Raw genomic sequence first — 21,774 nt, 5'->3', positions numbered from 1 at the left:
ATCAGATAAAATATTGGGTGGAATGGAATTTGAGAAATTTTGGATAGTAGCCATGGTGATTCAGACTTCCTGTGTAGCAGCCGATGAAAATAAAATGGTGGCCATGCCCTTGGTTATGAAACAGACTGATCAGCTGTTATATAAAACTGAAAAGATCCACCCTTAAACAATAGCTCTTTTACCTGAAGGCTGATAATACTTTTTACTTGAATTAGATAATATTGAAACAAAAGAAAAAAAAAACAGCAGCAAATGCTGACAAACAATAACAAATAACTTTTCTTCTGAAGTTTATACCCCACCTTATACACCTTTCTTTTCAATTTTTTAGCATGTTTGTATTTCTGTCTTTTGGAATTGAATATTATATCAATATTATTTGCTGAATTTGGGCAGGAATATTTTGATGATATTAAATAAGCTTTTTATTATTTCAAATAAAAAGATATGGAAAAAAAACATCAAAATGATCAGAGACAATATAATTATTATTATGATTCATCATAATAGTTTCAAATATAAATATTTTTCGTCTTATTTAAAAGGTCATAATTATAGTCCATTAGTGATGAACATTTAGCTTTTTGTGGACTCGAGGTGTGTACATACAGCATATGTTAACATATTCAGAAATAATCTTTATCAGGGTTTTTCGTTATATGTCATCACACTCAGTTCTAAGAATCTATAAGAACTTTTGAAAAAATACAAAAATAATTAGTCATGGAGAGTGATAAACCAGAATTTTTGTTGTAGATTTCTACCAGAAATTTGAACTTTGTAAAGATATCTGAAGTACACATGTACAAAAATGTTTGAAAAGGTTACAAGAGGTTTGTTATATTAAAGATACAAATAATGATATTAAGTCAAAGCTTGAAAAGTCATACATCTTCTGAACAAGAATTGTTTTCATTTAAAAATATTCAACAAGAGTTGGCTATGCTGCCGATTATCTTGATAAGCCATTAGGCTTTTTCAGGTGGTATACATATGTTCCAGGTAATTGCTGTGTGTAAGAAAATGGAATAATAATTATGCTTAATGCACATGTGGTGTAAATTATATTGGCAGTAAATTATACCTCATAGGTATGTGATCATAGGTCTTCAGTGTGACATTATATAAACAGTGTGTATACATGACAAAATTGTGTATTATTTTCATCAACAGAAAGTATGTCATAACTGAAGAAAATATTATAAAATGTACTTAAATTTAATGCTAATGTTGGATGTGAAATATTGTAAAAATCCCAACGAAATAAACCATGGCAACTGAATAACAAATATGAAGTTTGGGGAATTGGTAAAGCTGATGCCAACCTTACTGTATGATTTATTACGAGTCTGTATAATTCACTGTGTATAGATTGCATGCAGCCACTTCAGCCACTGTATGATTTATTACAAGCCTATCATTCGTAATCATTAAAGAAAACTGAGTAATTAGTGAATAATCGGAAGTTTTACACCTAGACCTATATCAAATGGAACATTAATCAAGAAAAATTATTTCCAGTCCCATCATGTCAAAAAACCTTAGTTTAGTCCCTTTAAATAAATCTGACATTTTGACACAAAGGGTACTTTATGTAAATTGGAGTAGTCAGTACATGTATTATTTTGGAAACAATAAAAAAAATATAAAGGATTGATTTAGTGAAAGAATTATGTCTTTCCAACTAAGTAATTGCCAAACTGGTTAAACTATTGTAAATATTGTTGTTATATTTTCAGTGTGGAGAATGGATTCGAGTGCGTGTACATCAGATGGAGCCAGACCTGATGGAGGTCGGCTCTAATCTAGAGGAAGCTCTCCAATTACAGACTGAACATGACCAATTATTGTCCAAACTACAAGTATGTATCCACCAAATTCTGTTTTAACATACCAGTTTGTCTTTTCTGTGGCCATTTCCTTGTGTGTTATTGTTACCCTTCTTTCTGTCCTTGCAAAGGACTTTCTATTATCATCAACACTACTGCAGTGCCACCTACATCTAGACAAGTCCTGTCACCTTAGTGCAAAAACTGGTTAACTCCTATTGAATTAAGAGGGACTTAACCCGTTACTGCACTCACTAAGGTGATGATTAGAGGTTTATTTAGACAAGTCTTATCTTTAAATTAATCTTGAACCCTAAATTAATGGCATAATTATGATGAATGATATTTAAGATCAGGAATTGCACCATAGCTTTGGGGGTCAGACTTGTATTTTATGAATATGTCTTTATGATTTCTTTAGTAATCTTAATACTTAGGGTCATGCATGGTTTATATAAAATTATCAAAGGGGAGAGAAGATGTTTATCAGCACTTATCTGTAAAGTAAAAGGATGAATGATTACTCAGAAACCTTGTATATAAAATGACTCACAATCCTTCAAGAAAATATGTTTCATATCTAACATAAGTAGATACAGCTTCAGTAAGTAAAATCTCTCTAATTAGTAATTAACATTTAAAGTGCTGGAAACAAAAGTGTTAAGCCTTTGCCCCCAGTATAGAGCCAGGCTAGCCTGCACATCAGTGCAGTCCGACCAGGCTCTATACTGTTGGCTGACAAACTTTAAATATTTAAATTGATATCCCTAAAATTGATAATGAACAGTCCCAAAAGTGGAAGTGGGAAAAGTCCATTTAAAATATTCGGCATATTCAGGGTTAATTTTGTGTCTGTGCCACATAAGTTAGAGTCAGTCCAGGTTGATACAGTTGATACTTGGACATTTGTAACGTAGCTTTTCATTGGATAATCGCGATGTTTATATAGTTTTAAATAGACGGCTGTTGTCATTATGAAGAAAACTCACTTTTTTCTCTAACCTAGATGCTTGCTGTATTATAAAGTTGTTAGAAATATTTCTGACAGGTTATATGGCTGTATATATTATATAAATAGTTATTTGCAATAATTATAACCGTTTATATAGGGCCATATAACCTGTCAAAAAATCTTTATAACTAATAATATACAGTTGAAAACTGGTCCATAACATAAATTCTTTAGAGTTAAAGGTGGGAACCTGATATCATACCAGAAGGTGGCTGAGACTGGATCTTATCTTTACTTCAACTGGATGTTTGCCTGATAAATATCTGAGTTCTACCTCCATAACATAATGATTACTCATTATTACAAACAGTAGCACACTTATATTTGAAGATTTACTAGCATTTGAGGCAAAGCTGATGTTTTGTTTTTAATAGGAAGGATAATAATCAGCAGTCAGTCAGAAACGTAATCATTACCTTTCGAACAGCGTCCAGTTACCTTTGGAGGTAGTAAATAGTTTCAACAAAAACATAGACAATTACTATAACAATAGAAAGGCGTATAAATATGTGCTAAAATTCATTACTGTAAAGAAAATTGGCCCAATAAAGATGGCCAAATGTGATATTTTAAATTTTAGTGCAAATAACAAAATATGCAAGTCCGGAATACTTTGTAGTTTTGAACAGTAGCAATAACTTCAGAGCCAAATTGTATTAGTTAGAATGAAACTGGGGGATATCTTTAATAAAAATGACTTTCCAAAGTAAAAGAATTATTTGCAGACAGGCTAATGATATTGTGTGATTTTCTATTTGACTGAAGTGAAAAGGACTAAAGCAAGAAAAATATGCAATATTAGTGCCTCTACAAGTAGAAAATATTCTTATAATTGGGAAAAAACCTCCCAGACTCTCTACTTTCTTTCATTTTTTCTTTGCTTATTATACACTTTCAAGATTAAAAATATCTGTCACTTTAAAAGCCTTATAATTATAAGTATTGAAATAATATGTTTAGCAATAATTTTACTGTCATTCATGGATGGTGACTTACACAATCAATAAAATTCAACCATTTCTTCTGGTACACTGCCTGCCCTTAACCAATCAGGATGGAGAAATTTATACCACATGATAAAAAATGGACAACAAAAAGATCTCAAAAAGAGGCGCTTTAGCAAGCCAGTTTTTCTCATCAGCCCTTATTTGATTTGGAAATTGTGTAAAAATCATATGTTTAAGCTCCTTTACCTGCTAAACATTTTTGAAAATACCAATTCTTGTCATATATTTAGAATTTATTTATTTGTTGTTTTTTTTCTCTCATAACAAATACCATTGCTATGGAATCAGATAAAACCATAAGTTTAGACATGGACTATATCTATAAATCATGTACAGTTTGCAAATAGATAAGATATAGAAGATGAATATCATTACCTGATCTCTAAGATAATATAATATAGGAGTGTGGGCCTGCTGTTTTAGAGGAGGACTCAATAATGATGATAAGGTGTATAAAAATAATACCAGACAGTGTCAGTGCTTTAAAATTTATGTTCTATGCCAAAAATAAGTGAAGATATATTAATTTTGATAAGAGAACTCTCAGCTAAAATGAAGGATGTATATTTTTTGAAATGGAAAATCCTGCACGGACAAAAATTCTGTAAGCACCTTAGTCAGGGATTTCAACCTACATCAGATTAAATTAAGATGCCTGTGTCCTGCATTTAAACCTTAGAGAGTCTGTGTCCTGCATTTCAAGCTAAAAGCACCTCTCCTGCGTACTCTCTTTAATTGATTCAAAATATTATATAATTAGTGTTTTACTATGTTAATTCTATCAACTCTGGCAGTGAAATAAATTCCACAGACTATTAATCTAGGGATTGCTGACTGCATAGGTTCGAACTATGTCAGTGGCAGGCCATTGTTTCCTTAAGCAAGAAGCTTTACACTTATTACTTAGTACTGGTTGATTCCAGAGTACTGGTTGATTCCAGTAACAAATTGTAAGTGTGTGTAAGTGAGTTATTGGAAGCTTCCTAAACGAAACTAAAATAACTTCTGTATAAACCAACCCCTACAGCTTTTTAAGACACCATTTGAATAAATTGTTTGATAAACATTTTCAAAATTGAACAAGGTTTTTGACACAAGCCATGTGTTGATTCTTTAAAAGATGAGACAAAAATAAATCGATGTTTATCTTTTTGAAAAACATTGCTTCCTGGGCTTTTGGAACGAGTTTCATTTGGAGCTGGGAAGTCTTTTGTGATGTTGTTCAAATCTTTTAAGAAAACTTTATGATTTTAAGAAAAGAATTATTGGAAAATGTGGATAATAATTAGAAATAATTTACTTTTAAATCTACATCTTTATTTAATAGTGTGTGTTTTTAATGGATCTATAGCAGGTAAAATCTAGAAAGAAAATGAGTGGGAAAATATGTCAAGAAAAATCAGAATGAAAAATAGGAAAGTTTATTAGTGTAAGGTAAAAGGACTGTATGGATGTTGGCATGGACTTGTCATACTAAGATGATTATAGATTAGAGTGAAAAACTGATGTTATTATCTTATCTTAATTAGTGCCACATGGTATAAATATTGTCATCAAGATGGTGAAATGTTTGTGGTGGCTCCCTGTAGTGGAAACAACTTGTTGAACACTTGTCATTTCTCAAACAACTCTTGTATTCTGCTCTTTATTCTAACTTATTTGTTCAGTATTTAATGTTCTTTTTCAACAGATGAATTTCATGAGAAGTAAGAAAATAACTTTCAAGTATTATGGGTTTTTTTTGTAAAAAGTCTTAAAATCTAATATGTATACTAATCTTAATGTGCAAAAAATATTTTGTTAAAATATATTAATGTCCAATAAAGAGCAAAAAGAATTACCTAAGAAATCAGTTTATTACTGATGCTTTATAAATTATAAATTTTTGAAAATGAAAAGTAAATTTTTTTTGTGTGTTTTCATACTGATAAATTTCCATGATGTAATTGTATGATTTTTTATATACATTTAATTTCAAAATAAGAAATGAAATATTCCAACCTTTCTTTATTTTACAAGCTTATTAAATGGAAATAACTTTCTCAGTTTCAGTCATTATTCTAAGTGTTTTAACTTTATTCAATATTAAACTTTTGAGTTCAGCACTGATGTGTAGATTTTTTACTTATCAAAACACCTTGGGTGGTCCCTTTCTTAGGGGAGGGGCATTTGATAGAAATTTTACGGTATTTTAATTTTGATCACTAGCACTTGTTTGATATGAGACTTTCTATTTCAGGCCAAAGAAGAAGAGATTAAACAACTCCTGTCGCGAGCAGATAGTTACGCCGCTGAGAACCGGTCTGAGGCCGTTGTATACTCTGCGATGTCGGACACTCTCGCTGAAGCGTGGAGGGATCTCAACGACAAATTGCAATATAGGAAACAACTACTAACTGATAGCGTCACATTCCATCAGAAAGCCAGAACTGTAAGAAATATTTTTGACTTTATTTCATTGCCTTTTTTATTGACCAATTTAGCAGAGTTTCCCTTTTCTGTAAGTTAAATAAATTTTTCATGATTTCATATCTATTATATACTTGTATACATTAAAATGGCTGTCACTTTTCAATGGATTTTTAAAGAAATTGGGATGTTTTCATAATATCTTCTAATGATATTGTTTATAGGTTTATACTTACATGGGTACAAGTTTTTTAAATTCATGAAAGCACCCTTTTTCTATATAAAACCAATTAAATTCAGGGTTTTCAGGTTTTCTTGACATTTTTAACGTGCATCCATGTACTTATTTCCTATTTTTTCTTTTACAGTTCGAATCGCAGATGGAACAAGCCCAGAGTCGGTTTGCCAGCCTGCCATTAGCTACTGATGTGGACTCAGCACGCAGACAGTTACATCAACATCAAGAAATCAAACAAGGTACCTTACATCTGTGACAAGTTTTCTGCTGTTTATTATCCTGGCTACAACCCAAAAAACTAAACTAAGTTTAATCTTTGAATAAAAAATGTGAATTTGATATTCCGAAGAGAACTTTGTTTTAAACGTCATACTAGAAAAAAAAATATATATATACAAAGAACCATATGTCATATGATAGAATTTAATGTATTTTCAATTATTGTTATTTTTAGACATACTCGAAGCATCGAAATCCACCCTTGATTTAGGCCACGCCCTGCTTGATCGAATCAAGGAAATGGGAATGCATGCAGACTTTACGAACAGACACGCTACAACATCCGCGTGTTATGGAATTGAACATCTACTTGAAATGCTACAAGACAGACGACGTAGGCTTGAGGATTTATGGGAAGCCCGCAGAATTCGCCTAGAACAGTCACTACAGTTATTCCAACTGGACCAAGAAGTAAACAAGGTAAAAAACAAAGGTCATGTGATCATCATGTGACTATAGGTGAATCTGTTATCATAAGGAAGCGATTACTTTTGATCATAGGTGAATAGAGCATATCGTCACCTTAGTGCAGTAACTGGTTAACTTCTATTTATCAGAAACTGGTTAACTTCTATTAAACAGTAACTGGTTAACTCTTTTTAAACAGTAACTGGTTAACTCCTATTAATCAGTAATTGGTTAACTCATATTAAACAGTAACTGGTTAACTCCTATTAAACTATATAGGGAGTTAACACCTTACTGCACCAAGGTGACAATATGACCTAAAGTAAATAATGTGATACTTGGTGTATAAATGAGGTAATCAAATGGAATTATTATGTGACCATAGGTTAACAAAGTTTTGTGATGGTAAGAAAATAAAGCCATGTACAAAGGTGAAACCACAGATGAATAAAATAAATGATCAATTATTTGCCAAGTCTATACATTTCATAATAATAAATAGAACTGTCAAACTAGTCTGTATAGACCAATCTTGAAAACTTATAAAAATGTAATTTTTGTTATGTCAAATATTATAATTATTATATTAAGATGTTTTCATACATTTTCTGGTAGGTATTAACCTGGTACAGGACTACAGGGCACGCGCAGCTCCAGAGAACAGACTTGGGAGACTCATACCAGTCTGCTAAAGAAATCCAAGCCGAACACCAAAGATTTGAACAACAAGCAAGAGTATGTATAAGTCCCTCCATATTTTTTCCCTATTTTATTTTTGTTTCATATCAAATGTAATGATAATATTTATCCAGCTAGCTTATAGATAATTGCTTCTGCTATTGGTGTCAGCATACTCCTGAATATTTAGGATCTTGCAGCAAAGGTGAAAGCTGGCTGGTCACCATATGGTTGCTCTTGATAGGCACATTGAATTGTATTCTTTCATGAGAAAAGATTTTCTTCTAGCAGATATAGATGGTCATTGATTTTGCCCTTTTTGCCCCTTCCATACCTTTGATAATGCATGACATCGAATTTTGGGTCTTCATCAGTGAAAGATAGTTTGAATGTGATTTTAACATAAATAGAATATCAGGTCTATCTCATTGAATACATTTTACAGGACATCCAAGACACTGTGTTACGATTGATCCGTAATGCTGACCAGCTCTTACGTAGAACATCTATTGAAGCCGAGGGCGTGCGACAGCGTTTACTGGAAATTGACACAGAAAGTGAGAAATTTATGATCAAACTAGACTCTCGCAGAAAGAACATCACAATGGCCGTGTCCTTCTTTGACCGGTCAGAAACGGTGAGTAGAAAAATATCAAATTGCTTTTATTTTACTGTTTCTCTTAATTTATAAACTTTACACTTTAAGCAATGTGTTGTTAAAATAATGATGACATTTTTTAAATTTTGCCATTTATTCTGTTACAAAATTACTGTTCTTGTGTTTCAGGCTCTAACGAAGTTAAGCGAGATTGAAGTCCAACTTAACAGCACGGACTTACCCAGGAATAGCGCGGAACTTGCAGATCGCCATTCTCAGTTGTCTAACGTCATTGTAGAGGTATCTACGGCAGCACAGACCGAGGGTCGTCTCCTACTAGAGAGGGTCAGTAGGGACGATTCCGGCGCTGATGGCGTCAGACACAGGGTACGTTTCTTTTTTTCAATTCATATGAATTAGTAGTTGTTTTTTTTATAGCACAGTCTTTGCATTAATTTTAATTAATCCACTAGACCTGTAGATTGTACATGTGTGGTTTAAACTGCATAAATATATCATTTCATTATTTTTAAAATATCCTGGTTATTGGTATTGATTTAAGGTGCATGTTTATTTATTGTATTTTCAGCAGTACATAAAATACAATTCACAGCTTGAAGTGCAATGTAATGCAAAAAAATAATCTTAAGCAGACAAAATGAAAATAACAAAAATAAGTGCCCCATGAATAATTATGATTTTTCAGTACACAATATCACACAAACATAAATTGACAAATATTTGTTTGTGTCTTTCATGAAGAAATGTTTCTATAATTAGCATTTGTAACTATTTTTAGATGCAGCAGCTGCAGCAACGCTGTTCCGAACTCGAGTCCCTTTGTAAGGCCAGACGAGCTGAGGCCTGGGAACGAAGCCAAACATATCTTCACTTCCAGGAATCTTACTCAAGTGTAAGTTACTATTCTCAATGTTAGTGAGGATACTGACTTCCCATACAGTATAAACTCCGAAAACCGGACCCTTTGAAAACCGAAATCCTCGGAAAAACAACTGAATTTTGGTCAAGTCTGAGCAGGGTCCAGTTTTCAGAGGTTTTACTGTACCACCATTATAATGTCAAGCTTACTTGCATATTGGCCACACAATTTAATTTTTCTTTTTTTTTTAAAGCAAAACCTTTAATTTTGACTATCAAAATTGAAAATTCTGAAAAGACAAGTTAATTACACAAATTAAGCCTTTGAAAAGTTAATCAATGTATGTGTCTTATTTGTTATACCCCCGCACAACAAAGTTGTAAGGGGGGTATACTGGAATCAGCTTGTCCGTCCGTCCGTCCGTCTGTCCGTCCGTCCGGCTGTCCGGCCGTCCGTCCGTCGGTTTTTTCTTGTCCGCCCAATAACTTAAGATTCCTTTGACCCTTAGTCTTCATATTTGGCATGGAGGTTAGTCATGATTAGTAGATGACCCCTATTGATTTTGAGGTCACTAGGTCAAAGGTCAAGGTCACAGGGGCCTTGACTTCAAAAAGCTTGTCCGCCCAATAACTTAAGATTCCTTTGACCCTTAGTCTTCATATTTGGCATGGAGGTTAGTCATGATTAGTAGATGACCCCTATTGATTTTGAGGTCACTAGGTCAAAGGTCAAGGTCACAGGGGCCTTGACTTCAAAAAGCTTGTCCGCCCAATAACTTAAGATTCCTTTGACCCTTAGTCTTCATATTTGGCATGGAGGTTAGTCATGATTAGTAGATCACCCCTATTGATTTTGAGGTCACTAGGTCAAAGGTCAAGGTCACAGGGGCCTTGACTTCAAAAAGCTTGTCCACCCAATAACTTAAGATTCCTTTGACCCTTAGTTTTCATATTTGGCATGGAGGTTAGTCATGATTAGTAGATGACCCCTATTGATTTTGAGGTCACTAGGTCAAAGGTCAAGGTCATAGGGGCCTTGACTTCAAAAAGCTTGTCCGCCCAATAACTTAAGATTCCTTTGACCCTTAGTCTTCATATTTGGCATGGAGGTTAGTCATGATTAGTAGATCACCCCTATTGATTTTGAGGTCACTAGGTCAAAGGTCAAGGTCACAGGGGCCTTGACTTCAAAAAGCTTGTCCACCCAATAACTTAAGATTCCTTTGACCCTTAGTCTTCATATTTGGCATGGAGGTTAGTCATGATTAGTAGATGACCCCTATTGATTTTGAGGTCACTAGGTCAAAGGTCAAGGTCACAGGGGCCTTGACTTCAAAAAGCTTGTCCGCCCAATAACTTAAGATTCCTTTGACCCTTAGTCTTCATATTTGGCATGGAGGTTAGTCATGATTAGTAGATGACCCCTATTGATTTTGAGGTCACTAGGTCAAAGGTCAAGGTCACAGGGGCCTTGACTTCAAAAAGCTTGTCCGCCCAATAACTTAAGATTCCTTTGACCCTTAGTCTTCATATTTTGCATGGAGGTCAGTCATGATTAGTAGATGACCCCTATTGATTTTGAGGTCACTAGGTCAAAGGTCAAGGTCACAGGGCCTTGACTTCAAAAAGCTTGTCCGCCCAATAACTTAAGATTCCTTTGACCCACAGTCTTCATATTTGGCATGGAGGCTAGTCATGATAAGTAGATGACCCCTATTGATTTTGAGGTCACCAGGTCAAAGGTCAAGGTCACAGGGGCCTTGACTTCAAAAAGCTTGTCCGCCCAATAACTTAAGATTTCTTTGACCCACAGTCTTCATATTTGGCATGGAGGATAGTCATGATTAGTAGATGACCCCTATTGATTTTAAGGTCACCAGGTCAAAGGTCAAGGTCACAGGGGCCTTGACTTCAAAAAGCTTGTCCGCCCAATAACTTTAGATTCCTTTGACCCACAGTCTTCATATTTGGCATGGATGTTGATCATGATTAGTAGATGACCCCTTTTGATTTTGAGGTCACTGGATCAAAGGTCAAGGTCATAGGGACTTTGATTTCAAAAAGTTTGTCCACCCATTAATTTAAGATTCCTTTGACCCACAGTCTTCATATTTGGCATGGATGTTGATAATGACTATAAGGTGACCCCTATTGATTTTGAGGTCACTGGGTCAAAGGTCAAGGTCACAGGGACCTTGACAAAAAAAAAGCTTTTCTTCTCAATTGCTAAAGAATGTCCTGTCCGCAATGTATTGATTTTGACATTTTCACATTTGAAGCATGTAGAATACATAACTTAGCAATGCACTGGCTTAGTAACCTAAGATTTGGCAGGGAGGTTGTCCTTGAGCTCTAAATGGCCACTGTTGATTCTGACAAAGTGGTATGCGGGGGTATTCACGCCATGTTAGTGGCAGTTCTAGTTTTTGTTTGTTTTTTTCTCCTCATTTAAAATTTACACAAAGGATTAAGAGACATTGTTGAAATTCTGTTATTGTATAGAGGCCAATTGTTTATTGTAATTGTTAAATTTCATTATACACTGCTTCTTTTACGTTAAATCTTTATTTTTGCAGTTACAAACATGGATTACACAGATTATCCAATTTACACTCAGTCGTCATAGCGATATGGGCACAACCCTTACAGAGGCGGCAGATTTCTTACAAATACATGAACAATTAGAAGAGGACATAAGAGTATGAATATGTTTATTATTATATCAAAAATACTTAAACAGACAAATTTTTTCAAAAATGATTGACATGGTCCGAGACAATGAGTGTCACAAAATTTTGCTTTATTGCTCTAAATCTTCCTTTATAATGATTATTTTCCATTTCTGTAGTTCTTTCTCAGATATTTAGGTATTAACATTAATGATTACTAAGATATGCATATTTCAGCTACATTTCATTATAATGTGTGAATATCTGAGTGTAAGAAAAAACACAGACTAAATGTACTGAGTGTTAAAGATGTTTCAATTTTAGACTGTACTATATTCATTAATATCCTCCCAATTGTTGACAAAATTTCTGTTTTGTGTTTTTTAATTCCTTAAAATCACAGAAGCTTAGGATTTTACGACATGTGTATGATACAGATTGTTATTATAAAGTGACATATAATAAGACAATAAGAAGTTAACATTTTGTATTGTTCCAGGACAAGGATGCGGAAATACAGTCCTTAACTGAGGCAGCAATGTCGATGGTCAAGTCAGGGGACCAAGAGGCAAATTCTGCCAAAGAGAAGGTTGAATATCTAACGCAACAAATCACACGCATTCATCGTGTCATAGAAGTCCGCATCAAACTTTGTCTCATTTATGTCTCTTTCCAAAGGCTCGTCCAACAGGTATACTTATTTTATAGTTGTTAGTAGTTCTTGACTATCAGAAAAATTGGTTAGTCTCTCCTACTTCCCCAGTGAAAATTAGAACAATCTTTAACTTTTTGAAGGTTTTTATATCTTAATATTTATATCAGAGAACTTACACTATATATTATCCTGGCCATAGTTGCATTCAAGTACTGTGAACTCACTTAAATTTAAAGGGCATGAAATTTCGTGGTTTTGTCACAAAGAACATTTTAGTGGGCTCTAAAATTCGTGTTTTATTTTTCCAAAAGGTAAAATGTAAATATTGGAATGCAAAATAATCTGACAGCAGATGACCAAATGAACTTCTATTGGATCTTAAATTCATGTATTGGCCTATCCACGAAAACCATGAAAATAAGTGCCCCATGAATAATAATTTTGCGGTATATTGCAACTTACAGCAGGATCATTTTTTTATCTACACATTAAATTGCTTTGTATGTTAAGTTGTAATTATAATAATTGCACTGTTTAAAGGTGTATATAGCAATTTTCTCATTGATAACTTCATTATCAGACATCTAAAATGCTTTGTATATTTCAATGTAATTTTGTTGAACACTAACATGTGCTCCAGTTATAAATTACTTATTTTTACTTACTCCAGAACTCCAACTGTATGAGGAGCCTTGAACATACACTGAGATCGGACACAGAAAATTTACAGGATCTCACCGATACTGCTGTACAGCAGACGGAAGAAGTATGGTCAGAGGTCGAAACAACATTCCGCGACCTTGACGACAAAGGCAGAGAATTCTTGAAAAATTCATCCACCGTATGTCATTTCAATTGTATATTTGACTTCTTCGAAAGAGTGTTTATAATCTTATAGTATAATCTTTATAATCTTCATAATGGCATTGAAATAAATTCTGTTTAAAACCATATGTTCACCATCATAGAGTATTTGTAAAGGGCATATTTTGTGACAATTTTGATATTATTTAGTATTAATTACTAATTAATGAATATTATTTGTACATGTATATGTTTCTGTTAATTATTCAATAGATTATTTTGTTTCTATTTATAGATTACAGATGATTCATCATTACAAATTCGCCGCACCATTCAAACGGTCGAGTCTATTTTAATGGACACCCGTGATCACATGACATTCTTAACTACACAGTGGGAATCATGGCAAACCCACGTGTCAACCAGCCGCCAGTTCAAAACACAGTGGCACCAGTTTATCCAGGATGCCAGAAAGGTTCGTAGACAACAAGAGAATGTCACTGTATTTGCAGTATACATGTTATTTAAAAAAAATGCATCAGTCTTTAGCATTTCTGTTTTTATTTCCTGGAAGATACCTATATTATGCCATAAATACTGTATCAAGATATTTACGATAGAATTATTCAGGTAATTTTCTTTAAATGAATCCCTTAGGACCAGACCAGTGTTTACATAGAATGCACTGGTATTATGTGTGTTATAAGGCTGTGAAAATAATTTTTTGGATTGAAATTTTACTTTGAGATTTTGAGATTATCAAGATAAAAAATTGAAATGAAAACAAACAAATATTTTACTTATAGAAGTGAGGAAATCAGGTCTTTTAAACTTTGATCAAGATAATGTAATATCCAGATCATTGTTAATGAAATATCAAGATCATTGTTAATGAAATGACAAGATTATTGTTAAAAACAATGAAATGACAAGATCATTGTTAAAAACAATGAAATGACAAGATCATTGTTAAAAACAATGAAATGACAAGATCATTTTTAAAGAAATGACGAGATCATTGATAATGGAATGACGAGATCATTGATAATGAAATGACAAGATCTTTGGTAATGGAATGACGAGATCAAGATGATGAAATATCAAGAACATTGTTTATGAAATATCATGATCATTGTTAATGAAATAAAGAGATCATTATTAATGAAATGACAAGATCATTGTTAATGAAATGACGAGATTTTTTTAATGACATGATTAGAGCTGTAATGTTGAGATATCGAGAGTTAACTGTTTTATGAAATATAATATATATTTGTTTATAAATTTGATAACTTTTTCTTATTTTTAGGTGGCAAAATATAAGAACCAGAAAAATAAAAAGAAATTTTTGCATGCTTTTTATTTCTGTTGAGTGCTATTTGATTTGAAATATTATACTGCTGCTTTACATACTTCTTAAAAATAAAAGATTTTAATATTTCTAGTGATAATACTTGAGTGACAACAAGGATTTTATAGTTTTTTGTACCTAAGGATTATATCAATGATACTTAATTATTTCTATGCATTTTCTTTTGGCAATTACCGTAAATGTGAATTAATTAGCAAACATAAAGATTATGATGCTGTTGAATATATTTCATTACAGTCAATAGATAGAGTACAAAAATTAGAAGCTGACTTTTTCCCTGTACTGGCGGGCGAACTTGGCTCCTCTATTGAGGCTGCCAATGAGTACCAACAAAGGCTTGATAATTTCATGCCTGAATTTGAGGTAAATTGCGGTGTTGTGTTTTACATTGGGTATAAAAGATCAAATCACTCATTGCTTTTTCAGAGACGAAAACATCCTTATTTCTTTATGTTTCAGTTGATTTTTTTTTCTCTTTGTGACCCAAAATTGATTTTTTTTTAAATCTCATTATTTGGTATATTAAGTTTATCAGGGGAGGGAACTTTATTTAACATGAAGTTTGTTACTTGATTGTCAGTTAAATGAATTTTGTTTCTCTTTTAGATTTTTATCACCATTCCAAACTTTAAAAAAAAATCAAAATATTGTTCTTAACAATATTATTTCCTTTACAAAAATCCCCACGACAAAACTTTTCATACTGTTTATGGATTGTTTGGTGAACATTTTTCACATCTATAATTGGAACACATGAAGAAATAAAGATGTTTTCTCCAGCTTTTTCTCCCTCCATCATGTTGTTGTCTGTAACATTATTAAGTGTTGTATAATTATATTACCATTCAGAGTATAGACTGGGTAATGGCCATAGAAAAGGAACAATTTGAACCCTATTTATCGGGTTACCTTGGAAACTCCCTCGAAGAAGCTCAGCAGCTCCAAAGTAAACTTCAAGAGTTTGAGCCAACCGCACAGGTAGACTTCAAGTCACATGGGCTTGTTGCCATGGTGACGATTAGAAAACAAAACCTGCATAATTCAAATATATAGATAGTAAAAATAAAATTATCGGCATGCCAACACAATTAAGCATGATAATGACCAGCTAAGTCCCAGGTTTGCTTATGATATAAATAATCTGGGCTGTCCAATAGATATACATACCCCCTTTGCCTGATGTCTTATTTTTCTGTTTCCGCAGCAAAATCAATTATTTTACGATTTGCATTCTTCTTAAAAAGTATACTTCCTTCTATATTTTATTAGATGGGCCTTCTGAGTTTATAGATCAAATATATACAGAAGTCAGTATTATCCCATATTTATAAAGAAATATATCTATACCCCTAGCCTATCAGTTGAAGTCACTTTAAAGTTTCATTTCATGAATGAGCATATCATTATTTTAGTTTTTAGCAGATACAGTCAAACCTTTTTGGAAAAACAAATTTCTTAAAAATGAAAAAATGATAATTGTGGTCAGTAAAAAGATAAAAAAAAAATACTTTACAAAGTGAACTCAGTTAGTAGAGTGACACATTTGAAAAAGAGATTATTTTCATAAGTATAGATTTTTAATGATTCTATACTAAAATTTGCACTTGAATCACAGAACTCCAAAAAATACAAGGCTTTTTTAACTCTATATATTAAAAAAGGTAAAAATTAATGAACAGATCCTACAAAAATCCTCTACTATAGTGACAGTTTCTACATATGACCTTAGTTCAAAGGTGGTCTGTGTCACAAAGGTTTGACTGTATTAGTGTTAGCATATTTTAGTTTCACTAAGTATACTTAATAAATTTGTAATGCATGTTTTTTAACAAAAATTCAATTTTTTTGTTATTTATAATGTTGGCAAATTTGTATGAATATTCTAAAACCTACTGTTATTTATGATGTGGCATGAATGAAATTGGGTCACAGACTTATACCATTATGAAATTATAATGTTTCATTTTTTATGTTTTTATAAAGCTTAAGTAATTATTTGTGTTAATTTGAATTTATTTGCCACACAGTGCTTGTCTTTGCCTGAAAACATTAACTATTTTCTCATGTATTAATATACTTTTATAAAATTGAATTAATTGGCATCAGTTTTCATTTAAATGCGTCTTAAAGTAGTACTAGTAGCAAAGTTCATCACAAAGCAATTTAATTGACATCAAATCTATGTTAATCAGCATCAGTATTGCATGACAAAACGAGATAACAACACAGTAGATTAGTTTTGTTACTAGTATTCATAAGTTACGTGGTAAGTTTTATAAAATAAAGACTTATAATCATTGTTTTCTCAGTAAAATCATGTATGGAAAGGAGTAAAATGATAACTGTGCTCCTTTTTGTCAAAATTGCCTATTATGTAGGATGTTTTCAAACTTTCAAAGTTATCAGGAAAATAAAAATCTTGCTTATTATGACAAAGCACAGTTGTATATATTTTTATATATTTTATACATATGCCAATCCAGGACATTTTGTTACCATTTTGTGGAATGTAGGGGCATCTTTGTCTTATATACACATTTCTAGTTTATTTTCAGAAATTCAACATGTACAAAAAATACTGTCTTGATTTTATAATTCAATATGTCTCTCACTTTTTAGAAAAAAAATCATAGATACATTTAACTTATGAACTTTCTTCAATGTACTATACTTAATATGTTCAAGTATTCCCTTTTGTATTGCCTCATTTTGATTTTACTTCTTTCATATAAACAAGGAGAAACAATTATTATTAATATCATTTTTTGACACATTTTTAGAAAAAGACCGGAGAAGAAGCAAAACTTCTGGCATTTTTCTTAAACATCATGCTTTGTTTTAAAATTGCAGCAGGCCCAAGCAGAAATTGAGGACCATCTGAAGACAGCTGAACTATTGTCACTTAAAGGTGACACTAGGGGCCAGAAAGAACATATTGTTAATGAACTGGTTAAAGTTCATCAAAGATTCCAAGCTAGGATCCATGAATATCAGATATTGCTGAAAATGACGATACAATTCTTTAGGAATTTGGATCAGGTGAGTCTTTAATTCTTCTTTATTTGGTAGGATTATGTTTGTGTTTAAATAGTATCATCTTTAAGGAACTCCACTGAGGTCTTAGGCCTGAAGCATAAAATTTAAAAATCTTACAAATATCAAGTGAGGCACTGAAAAATGGCAAACTCTGCTAAGGCAAACAAAGTAATATACTCAGAATTAAATTGAAAATCAATATTTTGTGCAATTCTTACCTGGATTGAGTGAAATGTGTTTCAAGGCTTTTCATTTTGGGGTCGTATTGCAGAATAAAATGATTATTCTGGAAAAAAACGTGGTAAGAGAATGAGCTGAAAATTTACACACGAGTTATTGGTCCAGACCTTTATCAACTGGTACACAAATCTTTGGAAAATATTTCCAGTCCCACCATGTCCCAAAACATCGGTCCCTTTAAAATGAGCTTAAAGGAAAGAGGTGTTTAATAACAGTTGAAAAAGCTCCTGAAAAAACATGAAGTCTAAAAAGTTTAGAATAGTATTTGGTTCTGGGCAGGTCTTTTTTTATATTTTTTTTTTTACAAATCTTCAAATATGTTTCAGTGACTTTTATGAAAAAATTTCAATGAATGTTTTATTCTAGCTTGACAAGCTGATTGAGAAAACAGAACATGAATACATGGAATCTGAGTTACCTAGCGACCTTAACAGAGCAGAAAATATGCTAGAAGAACACAAGAGGAAAAAACAAGAAATCTCCCACCTGATAAATTACACAGCAGAGGAGGGAGAGAAAATAGTTGTACGAGTTAGACAAACTGTAAGTTCTGTCTACTTTCTGCCTAAGATTATTCATAAGGATGCACCTAGGTCTGCCTCCTGGAAAAAATTTCTCCCATATTTTACTACATGTTATAATAAATAAGTAGTTTTGTTATTTTCGACTAGTTAAGTTTTGTTTATAAAATGACTATGCTACAATTTACATTTAAAGTAAACCTTCAATATACTGAAATCTGACTTCTATTTCATCCGGTGTACCTACATTACACTGTTCATACAAAATATACACATTTATGATTGCATTGGAATGAAAGAGAAATAAACAAGGAAAATCAGTTGGTCTACTTGTTGCAGAACCAGGCCCCGAGGTTATAAACATTTAAAAAATCTTAACTCTAATCTCAGTTATGTGATCCGAGTCTCAACTTAGTGGAATTTTTAGCTCCAAATGAGATTATAAAAACATTCGAGACCAATCTCAGTTGAGCATTGAAATGTTTATAACCTCGGAGCCAGGACTTTTGAATAAAGTACTAGAATTTGTGAAAAGTAATGGACAAATTATTAATTTTTCATATTGAATAAAATAGGACGCTGAAGCAGAAGCAAAAGATGATGTCCAGCGCGTTCTTGGTGCCACAGATGAGTATAAACATCGGTGGAATAATACGTGGGAGGAGCAAGAACGGCGTTTGAGACAAAACCTTCAGATCTGTCAATTTAACTTTGATCTAAGACAGGTATTTATTCCTTACACTGATGATTGTTTTACATGAGATATGTCTGCAGAGAATTAAAAACTGTCTTTTGCTTGCTCATGGGATTTTAAGATGGAATTTTAACAAGAAATGTACAGCCAACAAGACAGAGTGTGGTTTAACCACAAAAAATTAGGGCCCCTAGAATAACAATGATTTTCAGTGGCTGAGTGGTTTACATGTCAGACTAATAATCTAATGATTGCTAGCCGTATGGGTTCAAACCCCGTCAGAGGGAAGTCCTTGTTTCCTTGAGCAAGAAACTTTTCTCTCATTGCTCAGTACTAGTTGGTTCCTGGAACGGATTTGAAAGTGTGTCTATAAGCTTATAGCTTCCTACACCATCAAACTAAATTAAATTCTATTTAAACCAATAATGATTTTTTGTAGTATTTTAGATTTACAGGACTCAAGTTATCAAGCTTATTCAACATATTTAAATAGTGTCAGGGTTTGACTCAAAGAAGCTCTACAAAGAATTTATAAAATTGTTAAATGTATTTTGAATATTTTATCTTTTCAGATCCATTCAGAAATTGATGAGTTACATCATCATTTACAAGCTAGACGTGGTAGCTATGGCAACTCATTGCCAGCTGCTAAAATGACATCACAGGCTTTTAAACAATTCGAAATGACAGTTGAGGTATGCATCTTTGTACATTCTATGATATATTTTTTAGAAAGTTCTATGGCAGTAACAGTTGTATGGAAAAAATAATCAATTGTATTTTCAATTTTTACTAATGAAGCTTTAAATTAAGTTAATAAGCTAAATTTATTTTAAACAAAATGATAGTGGTAAGACAGGTTTTTCTAGCACTGGTGTAAACAACGGTAGATAATCCTATCTGATATGCAAGAAACATTGATATTTGACCTCTTTATATCACCTCTCGACTATATAATATTCAACCTATTTATATCGCGTTTCACCTATATTTAGTTTTCCTTCTTAACCTTTCAGTTGATTGAGAAGAAGATTCAGAACTTTACAAGCACAGCCGAGCTCATGGTCCAGGATGAGCATTACGACTCTGTCCACATCAGACGTGAAATTGACATGCTCAATACTAAATGGACGACATTCCATACAAGTGTAAATGACTATCGTGAAATGTTAGATACGTCCATTATATACTTCAGGCTCATTGAAGAGGTATGGTTTTTAGCTCGACTTTTCTATGAAAAGGGGAGCTATCCTACTCGCCCCGGCGTCGGCGTCGGCGTTGGCGTTGGCGTCACACCTTGGTTAAGTTTTTCGTACCACCCCACTTTATTTCAGAAGTATTACAAGTATGGCTTTGAAACTTACCATACTTGTTCACCATCATAACCTCCATCTACAGACAAGAGTACATAACTCTGTCAAGGTTTTTGACAGAATTATGGCCCTTTTTTGACTTAGAAAGTGTATTGAGCTTGGTTAAGTTTTTTGTACCACCTCACTTTATTTCAAAACCATTGGAGGTATTGCTTTGAAACTGACCATACTTGTTTACCATCACGACCTTCATCAACAGACAAGAGGACATAACTCTGTCAAGGTTTTTTACAGAATTATGCCCCTTTTTGACTTAGAAAATACATTGAATATGGGTAAAATCCACTTATTGCCTTAACCCTTTGAGATATTGCTTTGAAACTTTTAATGCTATTTCACATCATTACCCCCATCTGTACGCAAGAGAAGGTAACTCTGTCAAGGATTTGTTTTAAAAATTAAGGCCTTTTATCGACTTAGAATCTTGGTTAAGTTTTTAGTACCAGTCCACTTTTTGACTGAACTGTTTGAGATATTAATTTGAAAGTTGGAATACTTGTTTACAATCATGATTCCCAAACATGTCCAGGAGAAGGTAATTCTGTCAAAGATTTTATTTGAATTATGGCCCTTAACTAAAAAAGCTTGATAAAATTTATCTATTACTTGTATTATAAGGTAACTATAATACTTTCACATACAAAGTCAAATCTATATATTATGCTGATTGTACAAAAATATACTGCTTCCTTGGCATAGATTTCTTGAAAAATTATGTTATTATGTCATTTACCAAGGTGTTCTGAGTGACGTAAAAATACCTTATTCTCTCAAAGTGGGTTTAATACTATTAAATTTATTTAAGGCTCAACTCAGTTTTTTTTTCTTTCTTACCAGCCCTCTTTTGACTTAAACATTTCAAACTTTGCTGCAGTGTTCAAGGGTATCACACAATTCAGTAAAATAATTCTTCACTAAATATCTTAATGCTCATGGCCATTGTTCACTTTAAAAATACAGAGATTCTTGTATTGCCTTTTACTGCAAAAACTTTTTTTATTGGCAATCAATAAAAAAGTCGAGCGCGCTGTCTTACGGACAGCTCTTGTTTTTATAGCAGACGCAGTGGCTCT

At 32.8% G+C, this 21,774-nt stretch overlaps 1 protein-coding gene across 1 annotated transcript in view; it reads left to right on the top strand.

Moving 5' to 3' along the window:
- The window catches only part of LOC132741091 (titin-like), a 284,076-nt gene that overhangs the window by 37,508 nt on the left and 224,794 nt on the right, over nucleotides 1-21,774 (top strand). Inside the window, exons 18-35 of the mRNA XM_060729177.1 lie at nucleotides 1,740-1,862; nucleotides 6,088-6,279; nucleotides 6,626-6,734; nucleotides 6,950-7,194; nucleotides 7,798-7,917; nucleotides 8,306-8,497; nucleotides 8,648-8,845; nucleotides 9,258-9,371; nucleotides 11,914-12,036; nucleotides 12,506-12,697; nucleotides 13,332-13,502; nucleotides 13,761-13,940; nucleotides 15,687-15,815; nucleotides 17,688-17,876; nucleotides 18,480-18,656; nucleotides 19,210-19,359; nucleotides 19,901-20,023; nucleotides 20,345-20,536. Coding sequence (XP_060585160.1) covers nucleotides 1,740-1,862; nucleotides 6,088-6,279; nucleotides 6,626-6,734; nucleotides 6,950-7,194; nucleotides 7,798-7,917; nucleotides 8,306-8,497; nucleotides 8,648-8,845; nucleotides 9,258-9,371; nucleotides 11,914-12,036; nucleotides 12,506-12,697; nucleotides 13,332-13,502; nucleotides 13,761-13,940; nucleotides 15,687-15,815; nucleotides 17,688-17,876; nucleotides 18,480-18,656; nucleotides 19,210-19,359; nucleotides 19,901-20,023; nucleotides 20,345-20,536 — 2,919 coding nt within the window. The remainder of the gene's footprint in view (nucleotides 1-1,739; nucleotides 1,863-6,087; nucleotides 6,280-6,625; nucleotides 6,735-6,949; nucleotides 7,195-7,797; nucleotides 7,918-8,305; nucleotides 8,498-8,647; nucleotides 8,846-9,257; nucleotides 9,372-11,913; nucleotides 12,037-12,505; nucleotides 12,698-13,331; nucleotides 13,503-13,760; nucleotides 13,941-15,686; nucleotides 15,816-17,687; nucleotides 17,877-18,479; nucleotides 18,657-19,209; nucleotides 19,360-19,900; nucleotides 20,024-20,344; nucleotides 20,537-21,774) is intronic.

The sequence above is a fragment of the Ruditapes philippinarum genome, unplaced genomic scaffold, assembly GCF_026571515.1.
Source record: "Ruditapes philippinarum isolate M1 unplaced genomic scaffold, ASM2657151v2 ctg2_1_1_1_1, whole genome shotgun sequence".
Classification (NCBI taxonomy): Eukaryota; Metazoa; Mollusca; class Bivalvia; order Venerida; family Veneridae; genus Ruditapes; species Ruditapes philippinarum.
This window is presented reverse-complemented; position numbering and strand designations above follow the sequence as displayed.